A 26,052-nucleotide genomic window follows, 5' to 3' on the forward strand; every position below is an offset into this window, starting at 1 on the left:
GTCCAACTCTTCCTTCTCTTTGCTTCTGCCACTGCTTACTTGCTTAGAGGGCACAAAAGAAGAAAGAAGAGAAACAGGGTGAGAGGCTCCAGGGTATGGCAACCGAGGCAGGATGCCACTGCGATTGGTGTCCAATGAAGCTGACTCTAGATGCTGACCCTCAAGAGACCTATTATTTTTTCAACATTCACAGGTTAAGACCAAACTTGACTCCAAAACACACGTGCAACACATACAACCACCCAGTTCCATGGCATTCCCTTCTCTTTAATATCTCAGATGCAGGGCTTGTCAACAAGGAGCTTAGGTAATGCAAAAAATAAATACATAAATAAGACAGGATACAATGAAATATATTTGCGGGGTGCCTTTATCCCCCTTAAGTGCCTTTATCTTTTTTAATTGCATTCTATTTTTTAAACAAATTATCTGTTTTAATATTGCATTAGTTTAATTCCTTTTTAACTGTCATTTTTGTAAATTTTTAATTGTACTGTGTTTTTAGGCTGTAATCCACTTTGTATTCCGATTTTGGCAAAAAAGCAGGGTACAAAAATAATAATAAAAATAACAACAACAATGCCAAGTGGTAGAGTTTTCTTTGAGGCTTGGGTTCTCCCTTCCTGACATCCCCCAGGCAAGGCTGAAAGCACTGAGAAATTTCTTTTTGTGTCATCAGCTCACAGTGGTGGCCACTTTCAAGTGTTCAGCAAGGAAGGGAAAGAGCCAAAGAAGATGTGGGGAGGGAGAGAAAAATTTGCCATCCAACAGAATGAGATCATGGGGCTGTGAACAGATTACCTTCTCTAGCAACAGACACAGTCCACTTGACAGCAGCCAACACACACACACACACACACACACTTCTCACTTTAAATAGCTAGTTACCCATGAAGAAGCAGAGCCCAGAAGTCATGATTGAATTGCTCCCTCCTCCCTGCTTTTCCAACAATGAAAGGAAGCCAACATTGACCCAATCCAGCCCTCAAGGGGAAGGCATTCCACAACTGGGGCACCACAGCAAAGAAGGCCCCCTCCCTCATCTTTGTATAGGGTACGGCTCCCACTGGTGCTTTTGAAAAATCATATGGACTTTTACCATATTATTTTTTTCTGCTCCACTGTTTAATGAGGCAAGTGCCCTATACTATATAAGCAACTTAAAAATTACAGTTACAGGAGTGAGGTTATCGTTTTGTTCATTATCAGTTGCATCTCCTTGATTTCAGTGGGTCTACTCTAGTTGAGATTACCATGGAATTTAACTCACTACACACTTCTAAGAAATGGTAGTGCTCTTCAAGTGTCAGGAAAGTTCTTCACAAATAACCACCACGATCTCTACAAGTAATAGAACAGGAACACTATGTAGCTTTTAAGAAGGCTTGGTAGAAATGATCTCTATTTTGCTCCCAATCCTACTGTAGCACACAGAATTGTGAACTGGTACTAAGCATATCAGTTCCTACACAAGTAGATTCTACTGTAGATTCCAACTGCAGAAGTCCAGATTAGCTGCAACTTCCTAGAGGATATTCTTTTCTGCTGCTCCGAAACTATGGAATGACCTGCCAGAGGACGTCTGTCTTATTATGTCTTTAGATGTCTTCAAGAAGGCCATCAAGACCGATCTCTTCTGGCGGGCCTTCCCGAAAAAGGATAGCCCCATCTGCCTTCAATGATCCATTAATGGTCCATTCCATTTTTGACTAGCTTAAATTATGTTATTGAGATTTCTAGTTCCAGCAATGCAAGACGTTTGGGAAATGAGGGAAAATTTCACTGCGGACCATAATTCTTATTTAGTGGGGGCAATGCCCTCATTCCCACCCCTATAGCTATACCCCTGCAACAGAACTGGCCCTGAAGACCTTTCCTCTCTGCACTGAAGAAGAGCAAAATAGAAGGAGCAAAAGACTGCAGGCTTCAATTGTGATAATTGAAATCGCACATATTCCCATTTATGTTTTTCTTAACGTCCCTACCAATCAAGCAAAATTAGGCTTACCTTTTATTTCTCCAAAGTTCCCTGATCCCATGGCAAGAAGCTTGTCTTTCCAATCTTTTGATAGTAGCTTTTCAATACTAGGGGTTTCTGAATGAAGGGGGGAGGGGGAGAAAGAGAGAGAAGTGTAAGCGAAATCAACATGACTGACGGCACAATAGAACTCATTAAAAGTCTATCTGCTAAAAATAAGAGCTACCCCATCCTGGACCCCAGTTCATAATGACTTCATCAACAAACTGATAAGAGGGGAAAGCGTGAAAAAAAAAGAATGTGTTTTGTCACCTGCTGTTTCAAAATCATTAGCTTTTCCCTCTTACGGAACAAAGCCATTCCATATGACAATGGGCACACAGAAACCTGGCGTGTATTGTTTTTCAATTTAGAGAACAAGTTTCTGCTTATAATGGATGCTTGTCAATTTCAGGGTGTTAGTCTGTGTTAAAAAAATATAATTATGTTGATAAAATGCAGAGTGGGGGAGAGAGAGAGAAAGGCAAAGAATTAGCGCCTAAATCTGCTACATGTAATTATATCCCTCAGTGTGTTTACAATTACATCCACTTTACAATGTGTTTAAACATAGTGTGGTGGTAAGCACGCTGTGGCAAGATCCTTCTCTCTCCCACAGAAGTAACACACACATTGCAAACAAATAATAACAATAATGGGGAGAGTTCAGGGCAACCAGCACTTTGCAAAGATTGTAAAATCCTGGGAAAACAATTAAAGAAGCCTTGCACGGTGTATAGGAATATCAGATGAGCCCTGTTATATCAGATCAAGGACCACTCTATGCCTCTGGAAGCTTCTTCCCAGAGTGGCTTATCAGCTCCCTCCAGGAAGCCCATGAACAGGGCTTCAAGTAGGATCTGAAGGCTGAAGCACCCCAGCAACAACTATCAATAAGTACATATTCTTTTTGAATCAGCAAATGCCTTATAGCCAATATGGCTAATAAACCATTCATAAATCTGTGCTCCATTAATCTAATTCCATCTATGATAAGAACACAAGAAATTGTCAGATAGATCAGATCAAAGGCCTAACTAGTCCATCATTTTGTTGCCACCATGGCCATCCACATACCTATGGAACATTCACATGATCATGTCTACCTCAACACTTTCGTTTGAGCATTCCAGCAATTGATATATAAATGCATGGCATCTGTTGCAGTGGAAGGAGTATATATCATCATCACATACCAACTAGCAGAGCTACTGGGTAGGTAGAGGGGAAGTTGATACAAATTTCTGGGGTCCAGTAGTCCAAAAGGGGACTCATGACCCAACTATATTGTATCTGTTTTTGTCCTTCTCAGTGGTATCATTAAAATACTAAAGATATTTAGTTGGTCAGCCCTTGCTTCAAGAAAGAGCAGGAGAGTGGCCTAAGTGAAGGAAAGGAAGCTGTGGATTAGAACAAAGGTGCAGTATTGCAAGCCAGCACGGCATAGTGGTTTGAGTACTGGACTACAACTCTGGAGACCCTGTTCAGCCATGAAACTCACTGGATGACCTTGGGCAAGTCAGATGATCTCTGTCTTAGGCGAAGGCAATGGCAAACCTCCTTTGAACAAATCTTGCCCCTCAAAAGCCATGATAGCTTTGCCTTAGCGTTGCCATAAGTTGGAAAGCACACAATACACACATACACACACAGTGCCCAGAATCATAGAATCATAGAATCTTAGAGTTGGAAGAGACCACTAGGGCCATCCAGTCCAACCCCCTGCCATGCAGGAAATCCAAATCAAAGCATCCCTGACAGATGGCCATCCAGCCTCTGTTTAAAGACCTCCAAGGAAAGAGACTCTATCACCCTCCGAGGGAGTGCATTCCACTGTCGAACAGCCCTAACTGTCAGGAAGTTCCTCCTAATGTTCAGGTGGAATCTCTTTTCCTGCAGCTTGCATCCATTGTTCCGGGTCCTGTTCTCTGGAGCAGCAGAAAACAAGCTTGCTCCCTCTTCAATATGACATCCCTTCAAATATTTAAACAGGGCGATCATATCACCTCTTAACCTTCTTTTCTCCAGGCTAAACATCCCCAGCTCCCTAAGTCATTCCTCATAGGGCATGGTTTCCAGACCAGAGTGAGAGGATAAGAAGAAGAAGGGTCAGGGGGTGGTATCAAAAACAAAAACAAGCCCAACAGTTAAAACACAAGACCTCCAAAGATGGTAACAGAATCTGGAAAGAGTCCTGGAGGTGATCAGCCTTAGAGGAGAAGGATGAGCAACAGCATTGCCTCCATCCCCCCATCTCAGAGCATCTGCTGGACCAAAAGTTGAGATCCACTTGCCTAGAGGGACCAAGCATTTAGTGTGAATGAGTATAAGACAACTTCTTGTGTTCTTAAAATGCTCACAAGTAGTACATGAGAATCTATTATTTATTCACTTCATAAACATATTGCTTGCTTTTAATATATGTCTCCAGGATTTTCAGGGATATATATTTGTAGGGTGTGGATGGGCTCAGTGTTTATAACTCTTGTATTCTGACCTTGTTTTTTATACAAAATTTTAATGCATAAGTAAAATACAAATGCTAATACAACTCAGGGGATGTTAAACTGGGTTCCAAACAATGTAATTGCATATTCTTGTCAGCATTTAGAAGGGTGCACAATTACAATAGCTTTCAATCCTGCGATTAGTGCTGCATTCAGTTCGAAAATGGAGTGTACTAAAAGATAAGTGCTCCAGTATGTTCCATCTAAATAACAATGGCCACACTTACTATCTCCATCTAAGACATATAACTGCTTCCTCTACTTTTGTGCTTATGTGTATTTGCTCCCGCATTTTTTACCCCCTACCAGGAACTGAAAGAGAGTACATGTTAACTTTTCAAAGGGACCGTCTGGCCTAGAGACCGTATACTTATTAGCAACTGGTTAATTCCCTCCATGGAAATAAAAAGGCATTACAAGGATCCTCCATTCTCTTTGCTGGCTAATTTTGCTGGAGGTTTTATGTGTGACTATTTTCTCAACCTACTCCATGGCAGTTAAGATCTCTATAGAACAAGGACAAAATGAGTCTTGATGGAAAAGAGATGTGGGCAACCTGGAGTCCTTAAAGCTTATTCATGTACCCAATTGCCACATTGATCTCAACAGAGAGAATTTCCAAGCTGCTAAGTCTAATGCTATCTTCTTTTTGGGCCAAGGTATTCTGGGACATGGAAATCTGGGACGGGGCCTAAAACCCCCAAAGTCACCAGATTTCATCTGATCTTGGAAGCTAAACAGGGTCATCCCTGATTAATACTTGGATGGAAGACAGCCAATGAATACCAGATGCTGTAGGCTATATTTCAGAAAAAGGAATGGACAAAAATACCTCTGGGTATTCCTTGCCTAAGAAAACCCTATGAAATTTATGGGGTCACCATAAGTCAACAGGTGACTTGAAGGCACATACACACACATTCTGGGACAAGAGGATGGCCTCCCCATGGTATTCCACATGTAAAATCCACTGGCTTGTCACTAGAAGCTCACTTTGGCATCACTGAAGAAACAGAATCCTCTGTCACATCTGAGGAACACACCCTTTCTTAGGAGCAGGAAGTAATGCCAGTTTGTAGGACCCAGAGGAAATAGGATGGATCACTTGTTCCACTTCTAATTTTTGTGGTTTGAGGAAGCTGCCTTATTTTGCCTATTGTAAGGTCTAGAGGTTAGACCATGGGCTCATCTAGTCCAGAATATATCTTCTGTACCTGGCAATGAATATTCAATATCAGTTCAAGGTCTGCTGCCTGATGTTTAACCTTAGATACATGGGATTGAACCTGGTTATATGACTATCACTAGGAGGCACACAGCACCATTTACAACCCAGAAAGTGTTCAGATGATACGTTCTCAACAAGAAAACCTCTTTTGCATAATAACAAAACCCTTTCCTCTATTTTAACTTATGGGAATATATGTAACACTGATAGGAATGAGTTTCTGGTTTAAACTGCCCATTTAAAATGTTCCTAGACAAACAGGCTGACTCAATATAGATCAGTTTCTTATGTTATTATGTAAGTTGCCTTTAATTCTACAGCAGTGTTGTGCAGTTGGACACAAAATATGGAACTGGAAAAATGTGAAGTTTGAAAATATGCAGTTGGAAAAGTAGGAGTAAAAGTAAGTACATTACATATTTATTAAGCATTTACATGACAAAAGGTATCAGGGAATCCTGGTGAAGACAGGAGAAACTCAGTTTTGGAGTTGTACCATTTTTGGTAGCACAAATTTGATCAGTCTTTGGGAAGGGATTTTGCTCTGGAGTAAGTATCACTGAGTTGGGATTTACATTATCATAGAGTTTGCATTATCATAGAGTCCAACCCCTTGTTAGTTTCATAGTGTCCAACCTAAAGCACTCCTAAGAGTATTAACACACTCAGATGGATGAATCACTGGACTGCCCCATTAGTTAATAAACAAGGGCAGATGTATTGTACATTTGTGGCTACAAATGAATTGTAGCTGTATAGTAGATACAAAAACTATGATATCTGCAGAGAAGCTAACACAGAATATAAATACAGAGCACATATAATTTGTGTGTTATTTAGCTTTTCTAGGTATGGGAGAATTTGGTGGGCTTTTGATCTGCAAATCTGACAACCCACCGATTGCCATGCCCCACATTATTCAATGCTGGCGAAGTGAACATGCACATGCTGAAACATTCACAGTTCATGTTACTGCCATTGAATAATATGGGTTGTGATCATCTCTGTATTTTTTAGAACCTGCAAGGAAGTCCAGAACCAAACCACCATCAAAATGGCCCACTGTTTTTGCTTTTTAAACCCTCATTTAGGTTAACATTCCATGCTTTTATCACCTTGGTGGAGAAATCTCTAAGTTGAGTGATACCTTATTCCACTGTTTTAGCATTTGAGTATGGAGTGAAATTGGAAAAGGGCTTCTGATATTATCTAAATTTAGGGTGATGAACAGCATAGAAAAATGATATCCTTTTCTGGCCATGCCCATTGACACAATTGATCCTTTTGTTTTGAGTCCACTGAGATTCCACCTCTTCTCCCCTTCATGTTGCTACCAAAAATGAGCGACCACAGAAGTTTCGTGGGCCAAATTCTGATTCTTTGGAGGGTGGATTAGGCCTGTGAGATGGACTCCTCTCAACTCATAATCAATGAGTCTGATTAATATAAAGGTGAAGATTTCTCCAGGCATCACTAACAAGTATGTTCCATATTTGAATTGTTTCCCTATGTGAATACTTCATGAAGGGTTAAAAATACTAACAACAACACTGAATAGGTCATATAAACATTGGTATATTTCTTTTTCTCCTTTCTGCTGTTCCTTTTTTTAAAAAAAAATCCTTGAGTAGTAAGCAAACAACCCCGACTACCATGGTATTTGCGGTAGAAGACTGTCAGTCATTAAAAGCTAACAAACCTTTGCAAAGCAGGAATGCAGCAATAGAAATCCATTGTGAACTAACAATAGACTACAGAACCTCCAGGCACCAAAAGCAGACCATTTTACCTCTAAGTCTATTGTCAGCAAAGTCAGTGACAAAGATTTCCCCAGCAGCTAGACAAAATATTCACCCTAGTGTGCTTGTAAAGAAACAGAAGACTTCTGTGTAACTTGCACAGTTAAAGCAACAGTCACACAGTTTGAGACATCAATAGACTACAGCTACAGTTTGGCTTGACAGGTATAAAGCAACGGCCTGTGACCCAAGTACAGAATCCTTGGCAAAATCATCATCATCATCATCATCACCATCATCTGCCTATTTATGAAGCAGAAGCAGCAAAGGCTAATAAGGCATCCTGTACACATTTTTACTGTAACTTAAAAACACAACAATGTAGAGCGCTGAGATACACAACAGTGTACAGTGCCTTGGTATTTACAGGGGTTTGGATCCAGGATCCTCTGTAGCCAGCAAAATCCGTGGATGCTCAAGTCTCATTAAATACAATGAATGGCATAGGAAAACTTTGTTCCTTATATAAAATGGCAAAATCAAAGTTCACTTTTTGGAATATATATATTTTTCTGAATATTTTCAAGCTGTGGATGGTTGAATCCATAGCTAAAGAATCCATGGATACCGAGCAGCCACTGTAGTTATGCTGGACCCCATTGTTGTGCAACTTCTCTTGCAACAGTCAATGAGTTCTACACCCACTGAGTCCAACATGAGTGAGAGGGCTGTGTGTGTGTGTGTGTGCTTGTAGGACAACTGGCTGTACTAAACCAAATTTATGTAACCTCCAAGAAAGTCCACTTGTTTACGCATTTGTTTACACTGTTTGCACAATTATTTTTACACTAGTGTAGTGCTGCAATCAAAATGAGTATTATCGATACCATATTATTTCCGATTTCTATGTATAGTTGTGAAAGCTAGACAAAAGCAGACAGAAAGAAAAAAACCTCATTTGAAATGTAGTTTTGGAGGAGAACTCTAAGGATGCAATGGACCTTTAAAAAGACAAATGAATGGGTGCTAGAACAAATCAGGCCTGAATGTTCATTAGAAGCTAAGATGACTAAACAGAGGCTAGTATACTTTGGACATATCATGAGATGACATGATTCACTGGAAAAGACAATACTGCTTGGTTAACAAGGACGCAATAAAGCCACAGCCTTTAATTTGCAAGTACCAGCAGGACTGTTGGGAACAGGATCTCTTATTCATAGAGTCACCATAAGTCAAAGTCAATGTGAAGGCAATTAATTAACACAGGATTCAGCGTGTGTTAAATGAGGTGGCATCTGAAAACAGGTTATTATTATTATTATTATTAACCTTTATTTATGAAGCGCTGTAAATTTACACAGCGCTGTACATGCAATCTTTTTAGTTAGACGGTTCCCTGCCCTCAGGCTTACAATCTAAAAAGACATGACACAGAAGGAGAAGGGAGTGGTGACGGGAAAGGGTAAGAGGTCCAGCAGTTCCTCTCAACCTTCGAGGCCTGGACCAAGGCAGATGGACTGAAGGGAGGGCTTGGCTTCAAAATGGAAGGTTAATCATTATCCAGGGAAAATACATACTCACAAGTAGGATAATACATATACAGTACATAGCAATACAGGAAATGGATCGATAAACAGCCAACAACAGAACATCAGATAGTAAGCGACAATTATGCGATGCCTGGGAAGGCTTCTCTGAATAGGATGGTTTTCAACTCCGTTTTGAAGCTGGTTAAAGAAGTGATGGCTCTTGCTTGTGGAGGAAGAAGGTTCCAGGAGTGAGGGGCAGCAAGTGAAAAGGGGCGAATCCGGGATGGGGCAGAGGAAATCCTGGGCTGAGACAGGAACCCTTGACTACCAGAACGGAGGGCCCGAATGGGAAGGTGAGGAGAAAGAAGGTCTGATAAGTAAGGAGGGGCCAGTCCATGGAGGGCTTTGAATGTCGACAGCAGGAGCTTATACTGAATGCGGAAAGGGAGAGGGAGCCAGTGAAGGGATGCCAACACAGGAGAGATGTGGTCAGAGCGGTGGGTGGAAGTGATAATGCATGCAGCTGAATGCTGGGCAGAGATTAAAGGACGGAGGTGAGAAAAAGGAAGCCCAGCCAGGAGGACATTACAGTAATCAAGTTGTGAGATCACTAGGGCATGGACCAGGATCATGGCAGTAGAGGCGGAGAGATATGGTCGGATTTTGGCAATACTGTACAAAAAAAATCTACAAGCCCTGGCTGTGGTCTGGATCTGAGGGATACACGACAGAGAAGAGTCAAAGATAAAGCCAAGACTGCGGGCTTGCTGAACTGGTTGAATGGAAATGTTGTCCACAGAGACAGAAAAGGAGTGTTGAAGATTGGGCTTAGGAGGAAAGACAAGAAGCTCCGTCTTGGACATGTTGAGCTTCAAACGCCGATGGCGCATCCACTGTGAGACAGCTGTAAGGCAAGACGAGACTTGCTGTTCAAGCCTTGGAGAAAGGTCAGGGGCAGAAAGATACAGCTGGGTGTCATCGGCATACAGATGGTAGGAAAAACCGAAAGAGCTGATGAGTTTTCCTAAGGACAGTGTGTAGAGAGAAAACAGAAGGGGACCCAGAACAGAGCCCTGGGGAACTCCAACAGATAAGGGAACAGGAGAAGAAGTCTGACCCCCTGCAGCTACTGCAAAAGATCTGCCAGACAAGTAAGATCTAAACCAGTCGAGAACAGAGTCTGAGAACCCAAGGTCAGAGAGTATGTCAATTAGGAGACAGTGATCAACAGTGTCAAAGGCTGCAGACAAATTGAGAAGAATGAGAACAGAGTAAAGGCCATTAGCCTTGGCCCGTAAAAGGTCACTGGAGATCTTAGTGAGAGCTGTCTCTGTAGAATGCTTTGGGCGGAAACCAGACTGAAAGGGATCGAGAATGGAGTTGGCTTCAAGAAACTCAAGACAGCGCGAATAGACAACCCATTCCAAAACCTTAGAAAGAAAGGAAAGAAGAGAAATCGGACGATAGCTAGACAAAGAGGAGGGGTTGAGAGAAGGTTTTTTCAGAATTGGGGAAATGAGAGCATGTTTGAAGTCCGACGGGAAGGAGCCTGTAGAGAGAGAGAGAGATTGAAGATATGGAGAAGCGAGGGCAGAAAGGAGGGAGCTATAGAGATTAGAAGACGAGTAGGAATAGGATCAAGAGGACAGGTAGCAGGTTTGGAAGAGTTCAGAAGTGTAGAGAGTTCATCCAAAGAGGCAGGAGGAAAGACAGAAAATTTGTTAGGCGAAGGCGATAGAAGATTAAGAGCAGAAGAAGAATCAGGAGGGACTATCTCAGAGCGAATAGTGGTAATCTTAGAGATGAAATAGTTAGCAAAGTCATTAGGAGAGAAAGATGAAGAGACAGGAGGAGAGGGAGGTTTAAGCAAAGTGTTGAAGGTGGAGAACAAACGCTGCGGGCACCTCTCATTGGCAGAGATCAATGATTTGTAATAATTCTGTTTAGCCATAGAGAGGGCGCGTGAGAAGGAAGAAAGAACAAATTTGAAATGGATAAAATCAGCCCACTCTTTGGACTTTCTCCAAAGACGTTGGGCCACTCTAGAGCAGGACCGGAGAAACTTAATGTTGGGGGTAAGCCAGGGCTGAGGTCTAAACTGAGGTTCCCAGTTTAGCTGCACTCCTGGACTCACCTTTGAACCTGGAGGCCCAGGTTTGTGTGGTGATTTTGCACATTGATGAGAGCTTGTGCATCAACTACATCTGTTCCTTGAGACACTGGATCTGGCTATGTTGATACATGCCTTAGTTACATCCCATTTGAACTATTATAATACACACTGCTTGGGGCTGTTTTTGAAGCATGTTCAGAAATGCCAGCTGGTCAAAACAGGTGAAACAGTTCCACTGACTGCCAGTTTTGTTTCTGGTCACAATTCAAAGTTATGACGTATAAAGCCCATCACAAGTATGGTTGGTGGGATCACAAGACAGGGCCTTCTTGGTGGCTGCCCCTAGACTGCAACTCCATTCCCAGACAGGTCAGAGAGGCCTCTAAAACTGAAAGATTTTAAAGAATGGACTGGAGGGTGCTGTATTGTTTTAAAGTGCTTTTATCTTTTAAATTACATTTTAATCTTTTATTGTGTGATATGTTTTAACACTGTAACAGTTTAATTATAATTTACTGCTCCCTTTTTGCATGTTTTTAAATATATTATTCTTTAAAATTCTGAACTGCTTTGAGTCTCAGTTTTGAGGGGAAGTGAGACAGAAATAAATATAACAGCAACAACAATAATATAACAACTGACAGGGTATTTCTGAGAAATAATGTGCTCACTAAACAATGTTCCTCTTTCAAATGTAAACAGTTCCAATGAACACAGTTGAAACATAAGATGTAGAAACACACTTCAGCCAACAGGGCAAATTCCATAAATCAGGTAAAGCACATTAAGGAAAATGTGTTAAAACTGTGCCAAGAAAGCACAAAATATCACACCCAGATACACAACACAGACAAGGAGAAAATGGAGGTGGGATTTGGAGAAACTCAACAAAGTCTATACTAAGCAGTTTTCACATTCCTGCTGAGGGCATAATAGTTGGTCCTTCCCCTTCATGCCAGTCCTTTTACCCTCAACAACAGCCCTGCAAGGTAAGGCAGGATGACAGGGTATGTGGCCAGATCTTAGAGATCTAGCCCTTTGAGGCTCACTGGAGACCTGAATTGTGGCCTATCCTATGTAGGGCCTCTCTAACCATTGTCAGCATTCTCTGGTGAATGTCACTGTTTGCTGGAAAAGGAAAGAAGAGGTGTGGATAAGGGAGATACAGTCTCCCCTTCTCTGCCTTGAGAGATGACATCTACACTCAGTGTTTCACCAAGCATCCATTATTTTGACCCATCAGGGCCTCTTTCCTCCTTGCCATTCTCTCCCCTCCCCAGTCATATCTCCTCTTTCTCTCTCTCTTTCATTCTCTTTCATTCCCTCCCACCCTCCCTCTCTTTGACAGCTGTCTTCCTATCATCCCAACAGGTGCTATTAGGCACTGAACAAAGGCTAAGGCTTTTAAGCCACTGGCTGTTGACAAGTGAAAAGGAAACAACAAATGGCCCCAGCACTGCTCTTCTCCCTGGGTCACTCAGCCAACGGTAATCGCTATTATTTTTATTTATTAGTTCTGCAGCACTGTCCTCTAACCTGCCTTCGCCCACCCGTCTCCCCTCCCTTCATTCCGTGACAGCCAGGAGCATTTTAACTTTTAATAAAAAGAAGGGGGGACAGAGAGAGCTGCACACAGCTCCTGAGCAAGCTCTTTCCGTAAAGTGCCTGGCTAATGAATGTTGTCCATTTAGATCTGGATAATTTATGATGTCAGCAAAGTGTGGGTGGGGAGGGGAGCTGGAACAAGAACCTAGGCATTTTTACTTACATGGAAAACACACTGAAAGAACAAAGTAGGGAAGAGAGGAAGAGGATGAGAGAGAATGAGAGAGACAGAGAGACTGAGCCTTTTTGGAAAGATGGTGAATCAAACTTTCTGCCTTTCTGTATCAGTGTGTTTCCAAGGAAGCTGCAGAGGTCTTATGAGGGATGTGAAAATCTCTCTGGGTGCAATATATGTAGTTTTGGGATTTGTAGTTTTACAAGTTTACCCTTGGTTGCAAAAGAGTACTGGTGCCTCATCAACTTCCAAAACTCAGGATTCTGAAAGGTGGAACCATTGCAGTCAAAGTGGTGTTGAGCTACATTATTTCTACAGTGTAGATGCACCCTCTGTAACAATTTAATTCCCCCCCCGCCCCCGAATCCTAGCAATATTTTCTTTGAACTTTATCACACCTGTTTTTTCCTCCTTACGGGTACGGGAAGAGGATGCTCGTGTGCACACATGACCTGCAAAAAATGGATTTTATCGCATGCCAAAGCATCCTCCAAAAGGCCCTGTTCTGTCCCCCGGCACCAGGCCGTCCCTGTTCAGTGCTGAGGGGCACCATTTTCCTCGGTCAGAAAACTTCTGACCAGAACATTTCACGCATTTTCTTTCTGTGTGCATTTTCAAAGTCATTTTTCTTGATATACACATTTTTTGTATCCCATAGACTAAATCAGGATCAACTGCTGACTGAAACATTTCATTTTTTAAAGATCAGCGTTTAAGAGGAGAAAAAATTGCTCCTTGTTGTTTCTGTCCACTGGTGAAGAGTGAAAAGATATGTGTACATTTTTCTAACAGTCTCACAGGCCTCAATAGCAATAGCAAGTACATTTCTATACCACTTATCAATGCACTTAAGCATTCCCTAAGCTAATTGCCCCCAACAAGCTGGTTATTCATTTTAGCAATCTTGAAAGGATGCAAACCTGAATCGTGCTTGAGCCCTTGGCTGGTATTGAACTTGCAACCTTGCAGTTTGTGAGTGAGTGGCTGCAGTATAGACATTTAACCACTGTGGATAAATTTGTAAAACACTTCAGTGAACACAATTTCTTTTCTGTCCCTTGTGTTCTAGTGTAAGGTGGGTATGTGTGTGTATCTTGTTCAGTTCATTTTTATAAGAACTTACCAAACTTCACAAATCGGTTCATGAACGATCTCAAGAAAGAGCTTGAGATTAAGGTGAAAAAAAAATCAGAAGTAGGAGAAAGAAAAACTGAAAGATTCATCCAAACAGCAAGAAGACTTTGTATGGTGTAAAGAAAGGGTTCACAACCTATTTGACTCATGGAGTCCATTTTTCTATGGTGGAGCCACTAAGAGGATTACAAGTTAATGGTGTTTAGGAGTATATATAAGAATATATTCTTATTCTTTAATTTCATTTAATTTTCATTTCTTTCATTTTCCTGCAGCAGTTATGGAGCACCTGGGAAGTGCACACGGAGCCCTAAGGGCTCCTTGGAGGATAGGTTGGGACCCCTGGTCTAAAGCAATGGTTCCCAGACTTTGGTCCTCCAGATGTTTTGCACTTCAGCTCACATACAGTAATTCCTGATTGTTGGCCAATTTATCTGAGGCTTCTGGTAATGGAAGTTGAATACGCCTGGAAGACCAAAGTTTGGGAATCACTGGTCTAAAGCATCTAGTTTCAATCCTTATTTATTCCATGATATTTGTCATGCTGAATTAGGGTTGCCGCCTTTTTTTTTTTTTTTTCTGGCAAGGTCCTCATCTTTATCAGACACATGATAGAAATGTGTGTGTGTGTTTTACATGTTCATAGTTTAGTTAAGCTATGTTGTCTATCTACATATAATGTAAGTATTACATATTTACTTCTACTATTTGGTTTGATATTGCATGTTCAATCATTTTTGCTCAGTACTTTGAAATCTTAGGATATAAGTTTATTAATATTTTTAAATAGTTTCCGTTGTGGTTAACTGCCTTTGAGTCAGCTTTGATGCATACCAAAATTAAGGGCATTACCATATGCACCCTGTTCTTGCAGCAATTGTGTCAGTTTTTTTTTTTTAAATGGAAACATACCATGTTCAAAGCAGCCAATAGTGCACATCTTTGCAATCCTGCAACTGGGGCTGCTACTGCCACTGCACTCCCCCTTCAATTTGCCTCCCTGCCTTATGCTCTACCCAGTATGTGTCCGGGGCTTTTTATTTATTTATTATTTTTATTTTTCCATGCAATTTCAGAGCTCTGCTACTGCCATGTAAATTTTAAAAGAATAAAAGAAATAGAAGGAAAAAGGCAATCAGGCTGCTTGGGAATAGTGAGGGTGAGGGGAGGACAGAAGGAGACTGTGACACCATATAATTGCCAATATTGTAACTGCCACAGTAAAAACCTGTGGAATTACACAATTGGGATGTCATTGATGGGATTCCCCCATCAATGGAAAAGGACATAGCAGCTCTAAGTCGGAGGCATCAGCATGCAGTAAAGACTGCCTAATTTCCCAGGTCTAATCACAGTTTAAAAGCTGAGTGTAGTAATCTCCTAAAACCACATTCAAACCTGGATATCTGTATATGCAAAGATGAGTTTCACTGTAAGGAGATGGGAGTGGAACAACATCCCTTCCAACTGTAGTCCCAAAAGCACCCCCAAAACTTGCTTCAGAGGGCAAGGAAAGGAAACCCTCTAGAGGTGGCAGGTTGTGAGGCTGGTGGCAATGATGACTTATGGTCCCCCTATCAGAGAGTAAGCAAATCCACTTTCGGTTTTAGTACAAGTTTTTAAGAAGCTATCCAAGATGAACCTATTTTGAGGACAGAGTTTAGCTCCTTGGAAAGTTCCTCCAACTAAACCCTGGAATAGATTCACCATTCCACTGACACAGAGCCTGTAGCCACCACAGGCTGTAGAAGGGATCAGAAGGGAAAGAAATTCTTGGATGTGCACACCATCTATAAATTTATATTTAGTTCACAGATCTATGAAATGCTATGTCATGGTTTAGGAAGATTATTAGAAAACTTATCCGTGTATTACTGTGCCTGTTGATAATAAAATGCAATAATAAAATTATTGAAACAACGTGTTTGTATTCCTTAATGGCATGGTTAAGAAAATTTGAAAATATAGAACATTGAAGGAGTGGGGACATTTTCCTTAAAAAGCCATGAACAGAAGGTCAAAATCATAATCAAGGAATACACACTAGAATTAAATTCTTTCTAGCCATCTTGAAAATATGACAGAATGTTTTGCCACTGGAAGTGAGAATTAAACCACATATGTTTGATGCTAAACCACTCCACATCCTGAACTCCTCTTGCATAACATATGTGAAAACAAAATCACAATCTTTATTGTGCCAGATGCCGGAAGAGATGAACAATTTAAAAAAGGAACACATCCTCCATAAATCAGGCCTAGTGAAGAGCAAGGTAGTTTCACAGTAAATCAGGATGCTTTTTTTTAAAAATGTAGACGATATTTGCATGAAATCATAATGTCAAATTAAGTAGAAATTATTAAAGCAAATGTCAGCCTTGAATTTGCTTCAGTAGGGAGAGAGAGAAAAAAAAAACCCTTGTAAGATTTACTCATGAACTTCTCCACCAAAGTAGAAGGTTCCATCTGCTTTGGCAACTTGTTGCCATTCAGATTATCAGAATACTTTTTTGTTATTGTTTTTATTTTTTTATTTTTATATGACACAATTACAAACAACCATACCAATAACGATAACAAACACAAGCCAGATACCCCCTCCCCTCCCTCCCAACCCCAAAACACTACCAAGTAACATAAAAACCTTATTTCTACTCTTTTATCTTCAATCTTTTTTGTTATTGTTTTGGCCTGTTATTTCCAGTATAGATAAGGAAAGAAAATATGATGCCTATTCCTTTAAAAGAACATGGCAGGTTAGGAAGTGCTTTGATTGTGTATTCTTCCATGGCAAGGGGTTGAACTGAATGGCCCGGGGGGGGGTGTCTCTCCCAACTGCAGAATTCTATGATTCTAAGTGGCAAAGGAGAGAAAAGTGAATCAGTCCCTGAAAACATCTTACAGGTTCTCTCTGAGCAAAAGAACAGTAATAATTATGAATGCTGTATGTGAACATAAGGGTTGGAATTTTATTGGTAACATCTACAAGTTCTCTTACACATGCAGTTGTGGGTTTTTCACCATTTCACGTGGCTCAGATCCTATAGGTAGGCCCAACTAGGGTACAGCCATTGAACCAACTGCATTTACTCACCATTCAACCACAGATTGAATGGGTTTCTTGTGGCTGAAGCTAACCAACAGGATTCTAACCATACTGTTGCACATGCTTGGACAGTACACAACAATTTGTCAGGGCCTTCAATGTCCTACTTGATTCACTGGAATTGCAGCAACATCCCATGTGCTTTCTGCACTGCACAGTGGGAAAAATATGCAGCCACATTAGCAGAGACTCAAATGGTTGCACACTGTCCATATTCAGAAAAAGGGTAATGTAACGCAAACACTGTGTAACAATGCTAAGTGTAATCATCGGTACATAGGCATTTCATTCATCTGATGTAGTAGGGCCAGTCTACAAAAGCTTGTGCTTTGCTGTTGTTGTCAACTGCTTCGAGTCGACACCAACTAATGGTGACCCTATGTATGAGACATCACCAAGACCCCCTATCTTCCATCACTCTGTTTAGGTCCTGCATGCTCATGGTCATCCTCCTTGATTGAATCCATCCATCTGGCATGCTGTCTGCCTCTCTTTCTACAGTCAGCCCTCCTTATCCACAGATTTTTTATCCATGGATTCAAGCATCCATGGCTTGAAAATATTTTTTAAAAAAGTATAAATTCCAAATAGCAAACCTAGATTTTGAGATTTTATATAAGGGGCATCATTTTGCTATGCCATTATATTTAATAGGACTTGAGCATCCATGGATTTTGTTATCCACAGGGTGTCTTGGAACCAAACCCAAGTGGATAACAAGGACCCATTGTACTACCTTAAACTTTTCCTAGTATTATTCTCTTTTCTAGTGAGGTACACCTTCTCCTGATGTGGCCAAAGTATGTGGATTATGTGATACCTTCCTCTGTAGTCCACTATACTTCCACTGTAGTCCAATATGCAGGCAGTCATGTGTTTCATATGGGCATGATCATGCTCCTTTCCCCTTCTCCCCTCTCCCCCTTGCTATTCCTAAGCAGGCTGAATTATTTCCTCTCTCTTTTTTATTTCATTTCATTTTCTTTTCTTTCTTTTTTTATTTGATCAATTGCTGTGACTGTGCAATTGAAGATATAAAAATACAGACTGAAATCTGTGGCATCCCCACACCTGGTATCACCTGGTGTGTGTGTGAGCTACCAGGAGGACAATGGCAGTGGTCAAAAGAGTGTATTGGACCTTCTCCTTTGCTAGGTGGCAGCCTCCTCCTCTGAAGGAAGTGGCTGCTGTCACAGCAAAGCCTGAAATGGCATACTGGGCCTTCACCGTTGTGGCAGCTTCCTTCTCAGGAGGAGGCCATCACCGCAGCAAAGCCTAGAGGGTGTGCTGGCCCTTCTCACCCTGTAGTAGGGGAGGGCCCAACCAGGTGTCACCCCTCTTTTGATTTGTCACCCAGTGTGGGCCGCACTCCCTGCACTCCCCTAGTGATGCCAATGACTGAAAGGCATGCTGGTAAGGGCATAGGGTAGGAAAGTGAGGTTAGAAAGGCTGGCATACAGAAGACAGAGCCAGATTGACAGAAGCTTCATCGTACTTTTAAAGAGCTATGCGAAAATGACTGTCTTCAAACTGGTACGTTTTATGTTTCCAACCTGACTGTGGCATTCCAACAGCCTGGTAAGATAAAGTCTAAAGATGGGAAGGTGCCCGTTCCAGTGATGTGTAAAATGCAGTGAGAATACACAACTCAAAGAGAAATGGGTGGGGGCATGGAGAAGAGTCTCTTCAACTCATTAGAATCACATTCAGATAGTTCTCAGTGGGACCTGTACAAAATCCTTTAAGCTGTGCTAGGCTCTTAGCTACATTAAATTAATGAGGTGTCTTAAAAATACATTCTTCAGCCTCCCTCCAGCCGGACATCTTCCAAATGTCTAAATTGGAAACACTCAGCTAACCTAATGGAGACAACAGATCATTATTCCAGAAAAGAATATCACATTGTAATGTAAATATATAGATACAGACAGATGGGGAAAATGCGGATATGACTTGTCAGTTGTCACACATACATGCATATTGGTACTGCAATTTTTCTGTGGGGTGCTCCACAGCTTCAATGTCATGTGTGCCATCAATACCTCCTGGTTGCTAGTTTGCTTGATTTTTTAAAATATATATATATATTAAGCATGTCATAATCACATGGTATATTAAGGATACATTCTTATATACTGCACTGCTGGCTGTGGGGCATTAGGAAATGGCATTAGGTCTGCTCTGATGAGAGAAAGAGAACATTGCAAGCAAGTATCCTTCCTTAGAGGTCTTTAAACAAAGGCTGGATGGCCATCTGTCAGGGATGGTTTGACTGAGAGTTCCTGTATGGCAGAGGGTTAGACTGGATAGCCCTTGTGGTCTCTTCCAACTCTACGATTCTATGATTCTATGGCCCGTTACAAACGGGCAGGAAAGTACATGCTCAGCACATACTAGGGTTAGAAAGGGGCATCTCTTCCAGACGCCCCTAACCCTAGTACAGCCGTTCCACACGGCTGCCGCCATCTTGACGTGGTGCCCCGGAAATTACGCCGTGAGTGCGCACTTTGACACTTGCAGCGTCTCTTCTGGGGCGCAGGAAGGAGCGCGATTTTCGTTTGGCTGCTGCAGTTCCCGGACACTGCAACCAGCGGCGGCGGTCTGTAACCTGCCTATGATTCTATGATATGCTGATGGAATTCCTCTGGTACTCCAACCAGCCGGAGATACCTGCAGCAAAGTTGTGAGTCAAATATGAAAGAAATCAGGAAATAGCTATCCCTTCCCATTCCTGTTTCTTCACCCTCCCTGCTTTCCTCTGAGTGCTACCCTGATGGAAAACACTTCCTCTCTTCAAATGTATGTTATTTGCAGTGTATAGAAAACTTAAAGAATCTTGTTTTTTTGAAATAATATAGGAGTCGTTGTTGTTGTGTGCCTTCAAGTTGCTTCCCACTTATGGGGACCATAAAGAGAACCCATCATGGGGTTTTCCTGGCAAAATTTGTTCAAACAAGGTTTGTGATTTGCTTTCCTCTGAGGCTGAGAGCATGTGGCTTGCCCAAGGTCTCACTCATCTCCAGAGTTGTAGTCCAATACTCAGACCATTATACCATGATGGGATACAGGTTCCCATTTAAGCCCATTCTCAACACCCCCATTTTCCCTGAAAGGAATCTTCTAGACAGTTTCCTTCCATAGTGCCTTCATTCCAGCCAGGCTCTATACCACTGCTTCTTCCTCGTTCAGTGACATGGTGGTGATTCTAGACCCACCACTGCCATAGTCCTTCATCCTCCTTCCTCAGTGAGGAGGCAGGGACGTAGCTAGGATTTTTGGAAGGGGGGGTCCAGACTAAGTGCCACCATTATAATGGGGTTTGGGCACAGCAGCACACGCCATTCATTGTATATAATGGAAGGGGGGGTCCGGACCCCATACCCCCCCCCTTTGGTTACATCCCTGGGTGTGTGTGTGAAGAAGTAACACTACTACCTGCCTCCCCCTCCAGGAAAACTTGGAAGCAGCATGTGCCTGGCATCCTGTGAGGGACATAGATACATGCCAATTACACTTGTGCATTTCCTTTTGTGAGAGCCAGTGTGGTGTAGTAGTTTCACCATTGCACTAGTACTCTGGAGACCAGGTTTGAATCTTTGCTTGGCCATGCAGACCCACTGGGTGATACTGGACAAGTCACACTCTCTTTGCCTCAGAGGAAGGCATGGCAACCCCCCTATGAACAAATCTTGCCAGGAAAACCCATTGACAGGTTTGCTTTAGGATCACCATAAATCAGAAATTACTTGAAGGCACACAACAACTATGTCTTTTTCTGAGTAAACAGAAATTGGTATTGACTTCCTCCCTTTGCAGTACCCAATCCCTCACATGACTTACTGAACAGCTTCTGAAGCTCCCCACATGGCCATTCCCCTTTTTTATAGGGAGTGAGCAATTGTGTCTCCATAGCCAGACATGAAATGATGACACGAATGCTGGGGTTTGCCAGAGTCTTACAGAGGTCTCAGCTCCACTGTAATCATTTAATGTCTGGCTATGAGGATATAGAATTGCTATGCCAATGCCTATGTCCTGCACAATTCTTTTATAAAAGGACAAAGATACATAATGTTTAAATGAGACAGTAGAATGTTGGGGTAAAAGAATGTGCAATATATGTTCTTTTTTTTTAAAAAAAAGTAACATGTGTTTTATGTGTTTTTATTGTTTTAAATTAGTGCTTTAAAATTAATATTTTAATAGGATGGGTTATTTCATGCTTTTAAAAACCATTTTACTGTGCCACATATTGTTTTGTTTTATTTTGATGTATATTATAAGCTGCTTCCAGTCCCATTTTGGGAGAAAAGTGAACTATCAATCAGTCAAATAAATACATAAATAGAAAGTGTCTCCCCATGAGGGTCTTTTATGAAGTTTCACTCCTTTCCCTTTCTTTACTTATTCCAAGTTCACTACACTGAGCCCTTGGTATTTGCTGGGGTTCGGTTCCAGGACCCCCTGTGGATACCAAAACCTATGAATGCTCAGGTCCCATTATATATGATAGCATAGTAAAATGGTGTTCCTTATATAAAATCGTATGATCAAGGTTTTATTTTGGGGATACACACACACACACACACACACACACACACAGAGAATATTTTCAAGCAGTGGATGCTTGAATCCATGGATAAATAATCTGTGGATATGGAGGCCTAACTTACTCTGTTCACATTTGTTTTATCATTACCCACCCATTAACAATGCAGTTAATTTTTATTTCCAAAATCATGTGCTTTTCCATGATCTCCAGCTCAGTAAAAACACTTTTCTTTTATCTTTGGATGTGAGGCAATGGGAGAAGGTGTAAATATAAGAAAACCTTTTGCTGTGGTGTTTCCAACTTGGCTTATAGCAAGAGCTATGCAGATTGCTTTAAGAAGGTACCATCATAAATAACAACAAAGCAAGCCCTGAATTATCAAGGCTGTAACTCAGGCAAAAAAGGTGCTCTATCCATTTATATTATACGACCCCAGTGGAACATTCTTAATTGAATTGCAGCTATTCATTTAATCAACTGCTTGGCTATATTTTCAGCACCAGGATGGCAAAAAGATTTCTCTTGTCCAGTCAACAGCTCTAGTAAGCTGCACTGTTGCAATAGATCCATACATAAAGAAATTGGTCCATGCTAAATTGTCAGGAAATGGTTAGGTGTGAAAAAATAATATACGCTTTGACTAGATAAAAAATCGGAAAGGGGCAGTGCTTATTTCTGTAATCTGCAAGAATTCACATCTCCCATCTCATCCTGGACCAGCTGACCAGTTCAAACCAAGACAGCAATTGTCAGAGATGAGGATACAATAGATTGTTAAATGCAATGGAGAATGGTGGGTTCTGTGTCAGTGGGGCAATGAATCCACTTAAGTTTTTACTCCAAATTTTAAAGGAGTTATACAAGATCCCAAATTCCATCCTTCAAAACTGGTTCAGCACCTTAGATAATTTTTTTAAACTAAACTGCCAGGCTGAATCACTGGGAGGAATTCTTTTGGTCAGTCCAACAAGAGTAGACCGAGTGAAGCAATTGTTGAATGGTCAGTCAATACTTAAGTGAACTTAGTTAGTTGATTCAGTTGATCTAATTTAGTTGGGATGAACAACAAGATTTCAGACACTGAGCATGGAAGCCACCAGGAGCCACTGATAAAAAGTAGGATTTACGTCAAAATGTTTCTGTGAAACCCTCACCTTTTAAATAGGAATCCTGATGTTTAGGCTTCCAGACATACAGTGTAGCATTTACTAATGGTTATGGACTCAAGTTGGCCATTCTGCTCACTGTGTGCCCATCATTTCCCTCTTTTTGACTCCCACATAACATTTATGTTATAGGGCTGGCTATAGGGAGCTGGTTATAGGGAATATATAACTCCTTTGTTGAAACAGCTGGTTAATGTTCCATTTTGAGACAGAATTTGGAGTGTTGTTTATGACATTTATGTCTTGGGTTCAGACTATCTTGCATGGACTATTTACCACAGCTTTCTGGGAATAGCAGGCTACCTATTGGAATTGGAGGAGAATTTCATTTCAAATTCTTTCTGTAGAATTTGCAAATGCATAACTCAGAGTGCTGTGCCTGTATAAATACATTATCAAGCAATTGCTAGCACATTCAGAAAAAAGTCATCATAATTTTTGGATTCCAGATAAGCATAACTGAGACCCGAGAATCAAACAGTCATACCAAACATATGCTCAGTTTCATACTACAAGTTGAGTATCCCTTAACAGACATGCTTGGGACCAGAAATGTTTTGGATTTTAGATTTTTATTTTGGAATGCCTTTATCTGTATACAGTATATGTATGTAATGAGATATCTTGGAGATGGGACCCAAATCTAAACACAGAAATCATTTATGTTTCATATATACGTTATACACATAGCCTGCAAGTAATTTTATTTAACATTTCTTTTAATAATTTTGTGCATGAAACAAAGTTTGTGTACACTGAATCATCACAAAACAAAGGTATCACTATTTCTCACATGGAAAAAAAATGTGTGTGTTTTTTGGAATATTTTGGATTTTGGAATTCCAGATTAGGGATACTCATCTTATATTACTTTAGATCAAAACTTCCCATTTCCCTTTCTCTTTGGCTCCCCATTTCAGATGCTACAATTAAAAAAGAAAAGAATATAAATGAATTAGCATTTTAATGGTGTTTCAAACCACTTTTAGGATGTTAAGATGTGTTTGCTCAGCAAGGCACCTTGGCTGAAAAGCATACTCATGGACTGCATGTTTCCAGATAGCTGTATTTTATACTCCCACTTTGCAGGGCACATCGGGAAAACCCTAAAAACATAGTGCCTGGTCTTCCACCCCAATCTTTGGGACTGGCTTTCAGGTTTGTGTGTGAAGGTTTTATAGCCTGGGTATGTGGAGAAGATGTTGGAAAGAGTCCCTTTATAAATCAATGACTGAGTTGAATTTGTGGGGTCTTGCCAAAGTTAATCATATGTAGGAATTTTTAGGTAATTAAAAAAATGTTGGTACAAATATCAGAAATGCCCAGGAGTGTTTTCTGGATTTGCCAACTAAAGCCAAACTGAGTTCAAAGTGGATAATCCTGGAGGACAACATACTTATTTATTGTCAACTCAAATGCACCCAAGAGAGAGCATTATATACTGTAGCATTATATACTGTTAAAAATAATGCTATTGCTTAACTAAGACAATTTGTTAAAACAATTCTTTCTATTAAAGGTCGACCCCTGCATCCTCAAAATCTAGTGCCTGTGGGGAAACCTAAAAGGAGTTTGAAAAGACACTCACAATTCCCCAAAAATGGTAAAAGGGGGAAAGGGGAATTTCATACATCCCTAGCTTTCACGTCTGGAAAAATAACCCCGCAACATTTTTGGTTGGACCCTGAGAGGCAACCTCCGCCAAAAGCATAAATTAGAAACCATTCATTGCTAGCTGAGATAGAATCCATTCACTCCTCTGAGGTCTGAGGAAAGAGGAAGCGTTAAAACAATGGCTTTAGTCGGGGAGAACAATTCATGTTTTCAAGAGAGCTCTCCATCGCTCCCTCGCTGCTTCAACCCTACGCTTGGACATCATGGCGCTTTCCCTTATCATTAGCTGTAACTTTTCATATCACGCCCAGTTTCCCCTTTCTCTTTGGACCACCACCATCTCCTCTATCTCAATACCTCCACAGTGTCAGAGAAAAGCTACACTAAGACTCTATTTTCTCCCCTCGTCCTCCCCCTCCCTCCTATTTTCTTATATTTGTGTAGCTGTTAGACATTTTGCAAAGGAGGGGAGCACTAGCCAGGCTTTCACAACAAAAGAGCTACTGTCACTCCGCCAGTCCCAGACATGGTGGAAAGCAGCCCACAGGAAAAGGCCTGGCTCCAGTGTTAGGCCCCGGCCGAGCACAGTCACCGCATTCACTCAAATTGGCAACAGGTCTCAGTGTTCCTGGCTTTGAGCTGTGAACAAGGGTCGGGATTGAATAACCAATTATACAACCGCTGACTGAGTTTATCCAAGGTTTGCAAACTGCTATAATAGCCCAGTATTCAACTGCCTGTTTTATCCCTTTCCAGATATAGTGTCATATCTCCCCTTGTGCTCCATTTACATGTCATTTTATTACATACATCCATTAAAAAAAGGTTAATACAATGTCACAGTCAGTGCCTAAATGATGCCATTCAGCCTCTGTGCCCCTGGCTGGTGCAGTTCCTACAGGCACCTCTCTCTCTCTCTCTCTCTCTCTCTCTCTCTCTCTCTCTCTCACACACACACACACACACAGAGAGAGAGAGAGAGACATACATCGCTGCACACATTCTTTGCTGTAGCAATGTAAAAAAGGGCCTTTACAAGTCCTCACAGACTTGAAATGAAATTTGAGCATTAAAACAAAATTCTCTCTCTCTCTCTCTCTCTCTCTCTCTCACTCACTCACTCACTCACACACACGCAAGGAGAGAGAGAGAAACACAGTTTCAAAGGCCAAATGTTGCAGTCTCAAATTGTAAGCCTTATGTACATTTTCAATACACACTCAGCTAAAAGGGCAGGTAGATTTCAGCTTTATCAAGTCCAACAAAGATCAGTCATTAAAAGTATCTGGTTGCAAGGAAGATTTTTAAAACTCAGATTGTCATATTTCAGAAAGTGGGCAAATGATGAATCCAAGGACCAACTATTTTTTTTTGGCTTAGTTTTTGAGAGCTGAAGTCAGGATTGGGACCATGACACAAAACTGAAGACATAGCTGTTCCTCCTAAGGATATGCATCCTCTGAACAAGTGAAAGCATCCTCCCCAAAAGCAACTGGGGGTGAAACTTAACCCCACCCCCTGCTATTTTCCTCACTACCTGAAGGAGGGGATTTAAAAATTAGAC

At 41.2% G+C, this 26,052-nt stretch overlaps 1 protein-coding gene across 6 annotated transcripts in view; it reads right to left on the reverse strand.

The window, feature by feature from the left end:
- The window catches only part of SOX5 (SRY-box transcription factor 5), a 537,054-nt gene that overhangs the window by 244,001 nt on the left and 267,001 nt on the right, over nt 1-26,052 (reverse strand). For all 6 annotated transcript variants that reach the window (XM_042470201.1, XM_042470204.1, XM_042470199.1 and 3 more), the window contains one exon: nt 2,009-2,095. In XM_042470201.1, coding sequence (XP_042326135.1) covers nt 2,009-2,095 — 87 coding nt within the window. The remainder of the gene's footprint in view (nt 1-2,008; nt 2,096-26,052) is intronic.

The sequence above is a fragment of the Sceloporus undulatus genome, chromosome 5 (assembly GCF_019175285.1).
Source record: "Sceloporus undulatus isolate JIND9_A2432 ecotype Alabama chromosome 5, SceUnd_v1.1, whole genome shotgun sequence".
NCBI lineage: Eukaryota > Metazoa > Chordata > Lepidosauria > Squamata > Phrynosomatidae > Sceloporus > Sceloporus undulatus.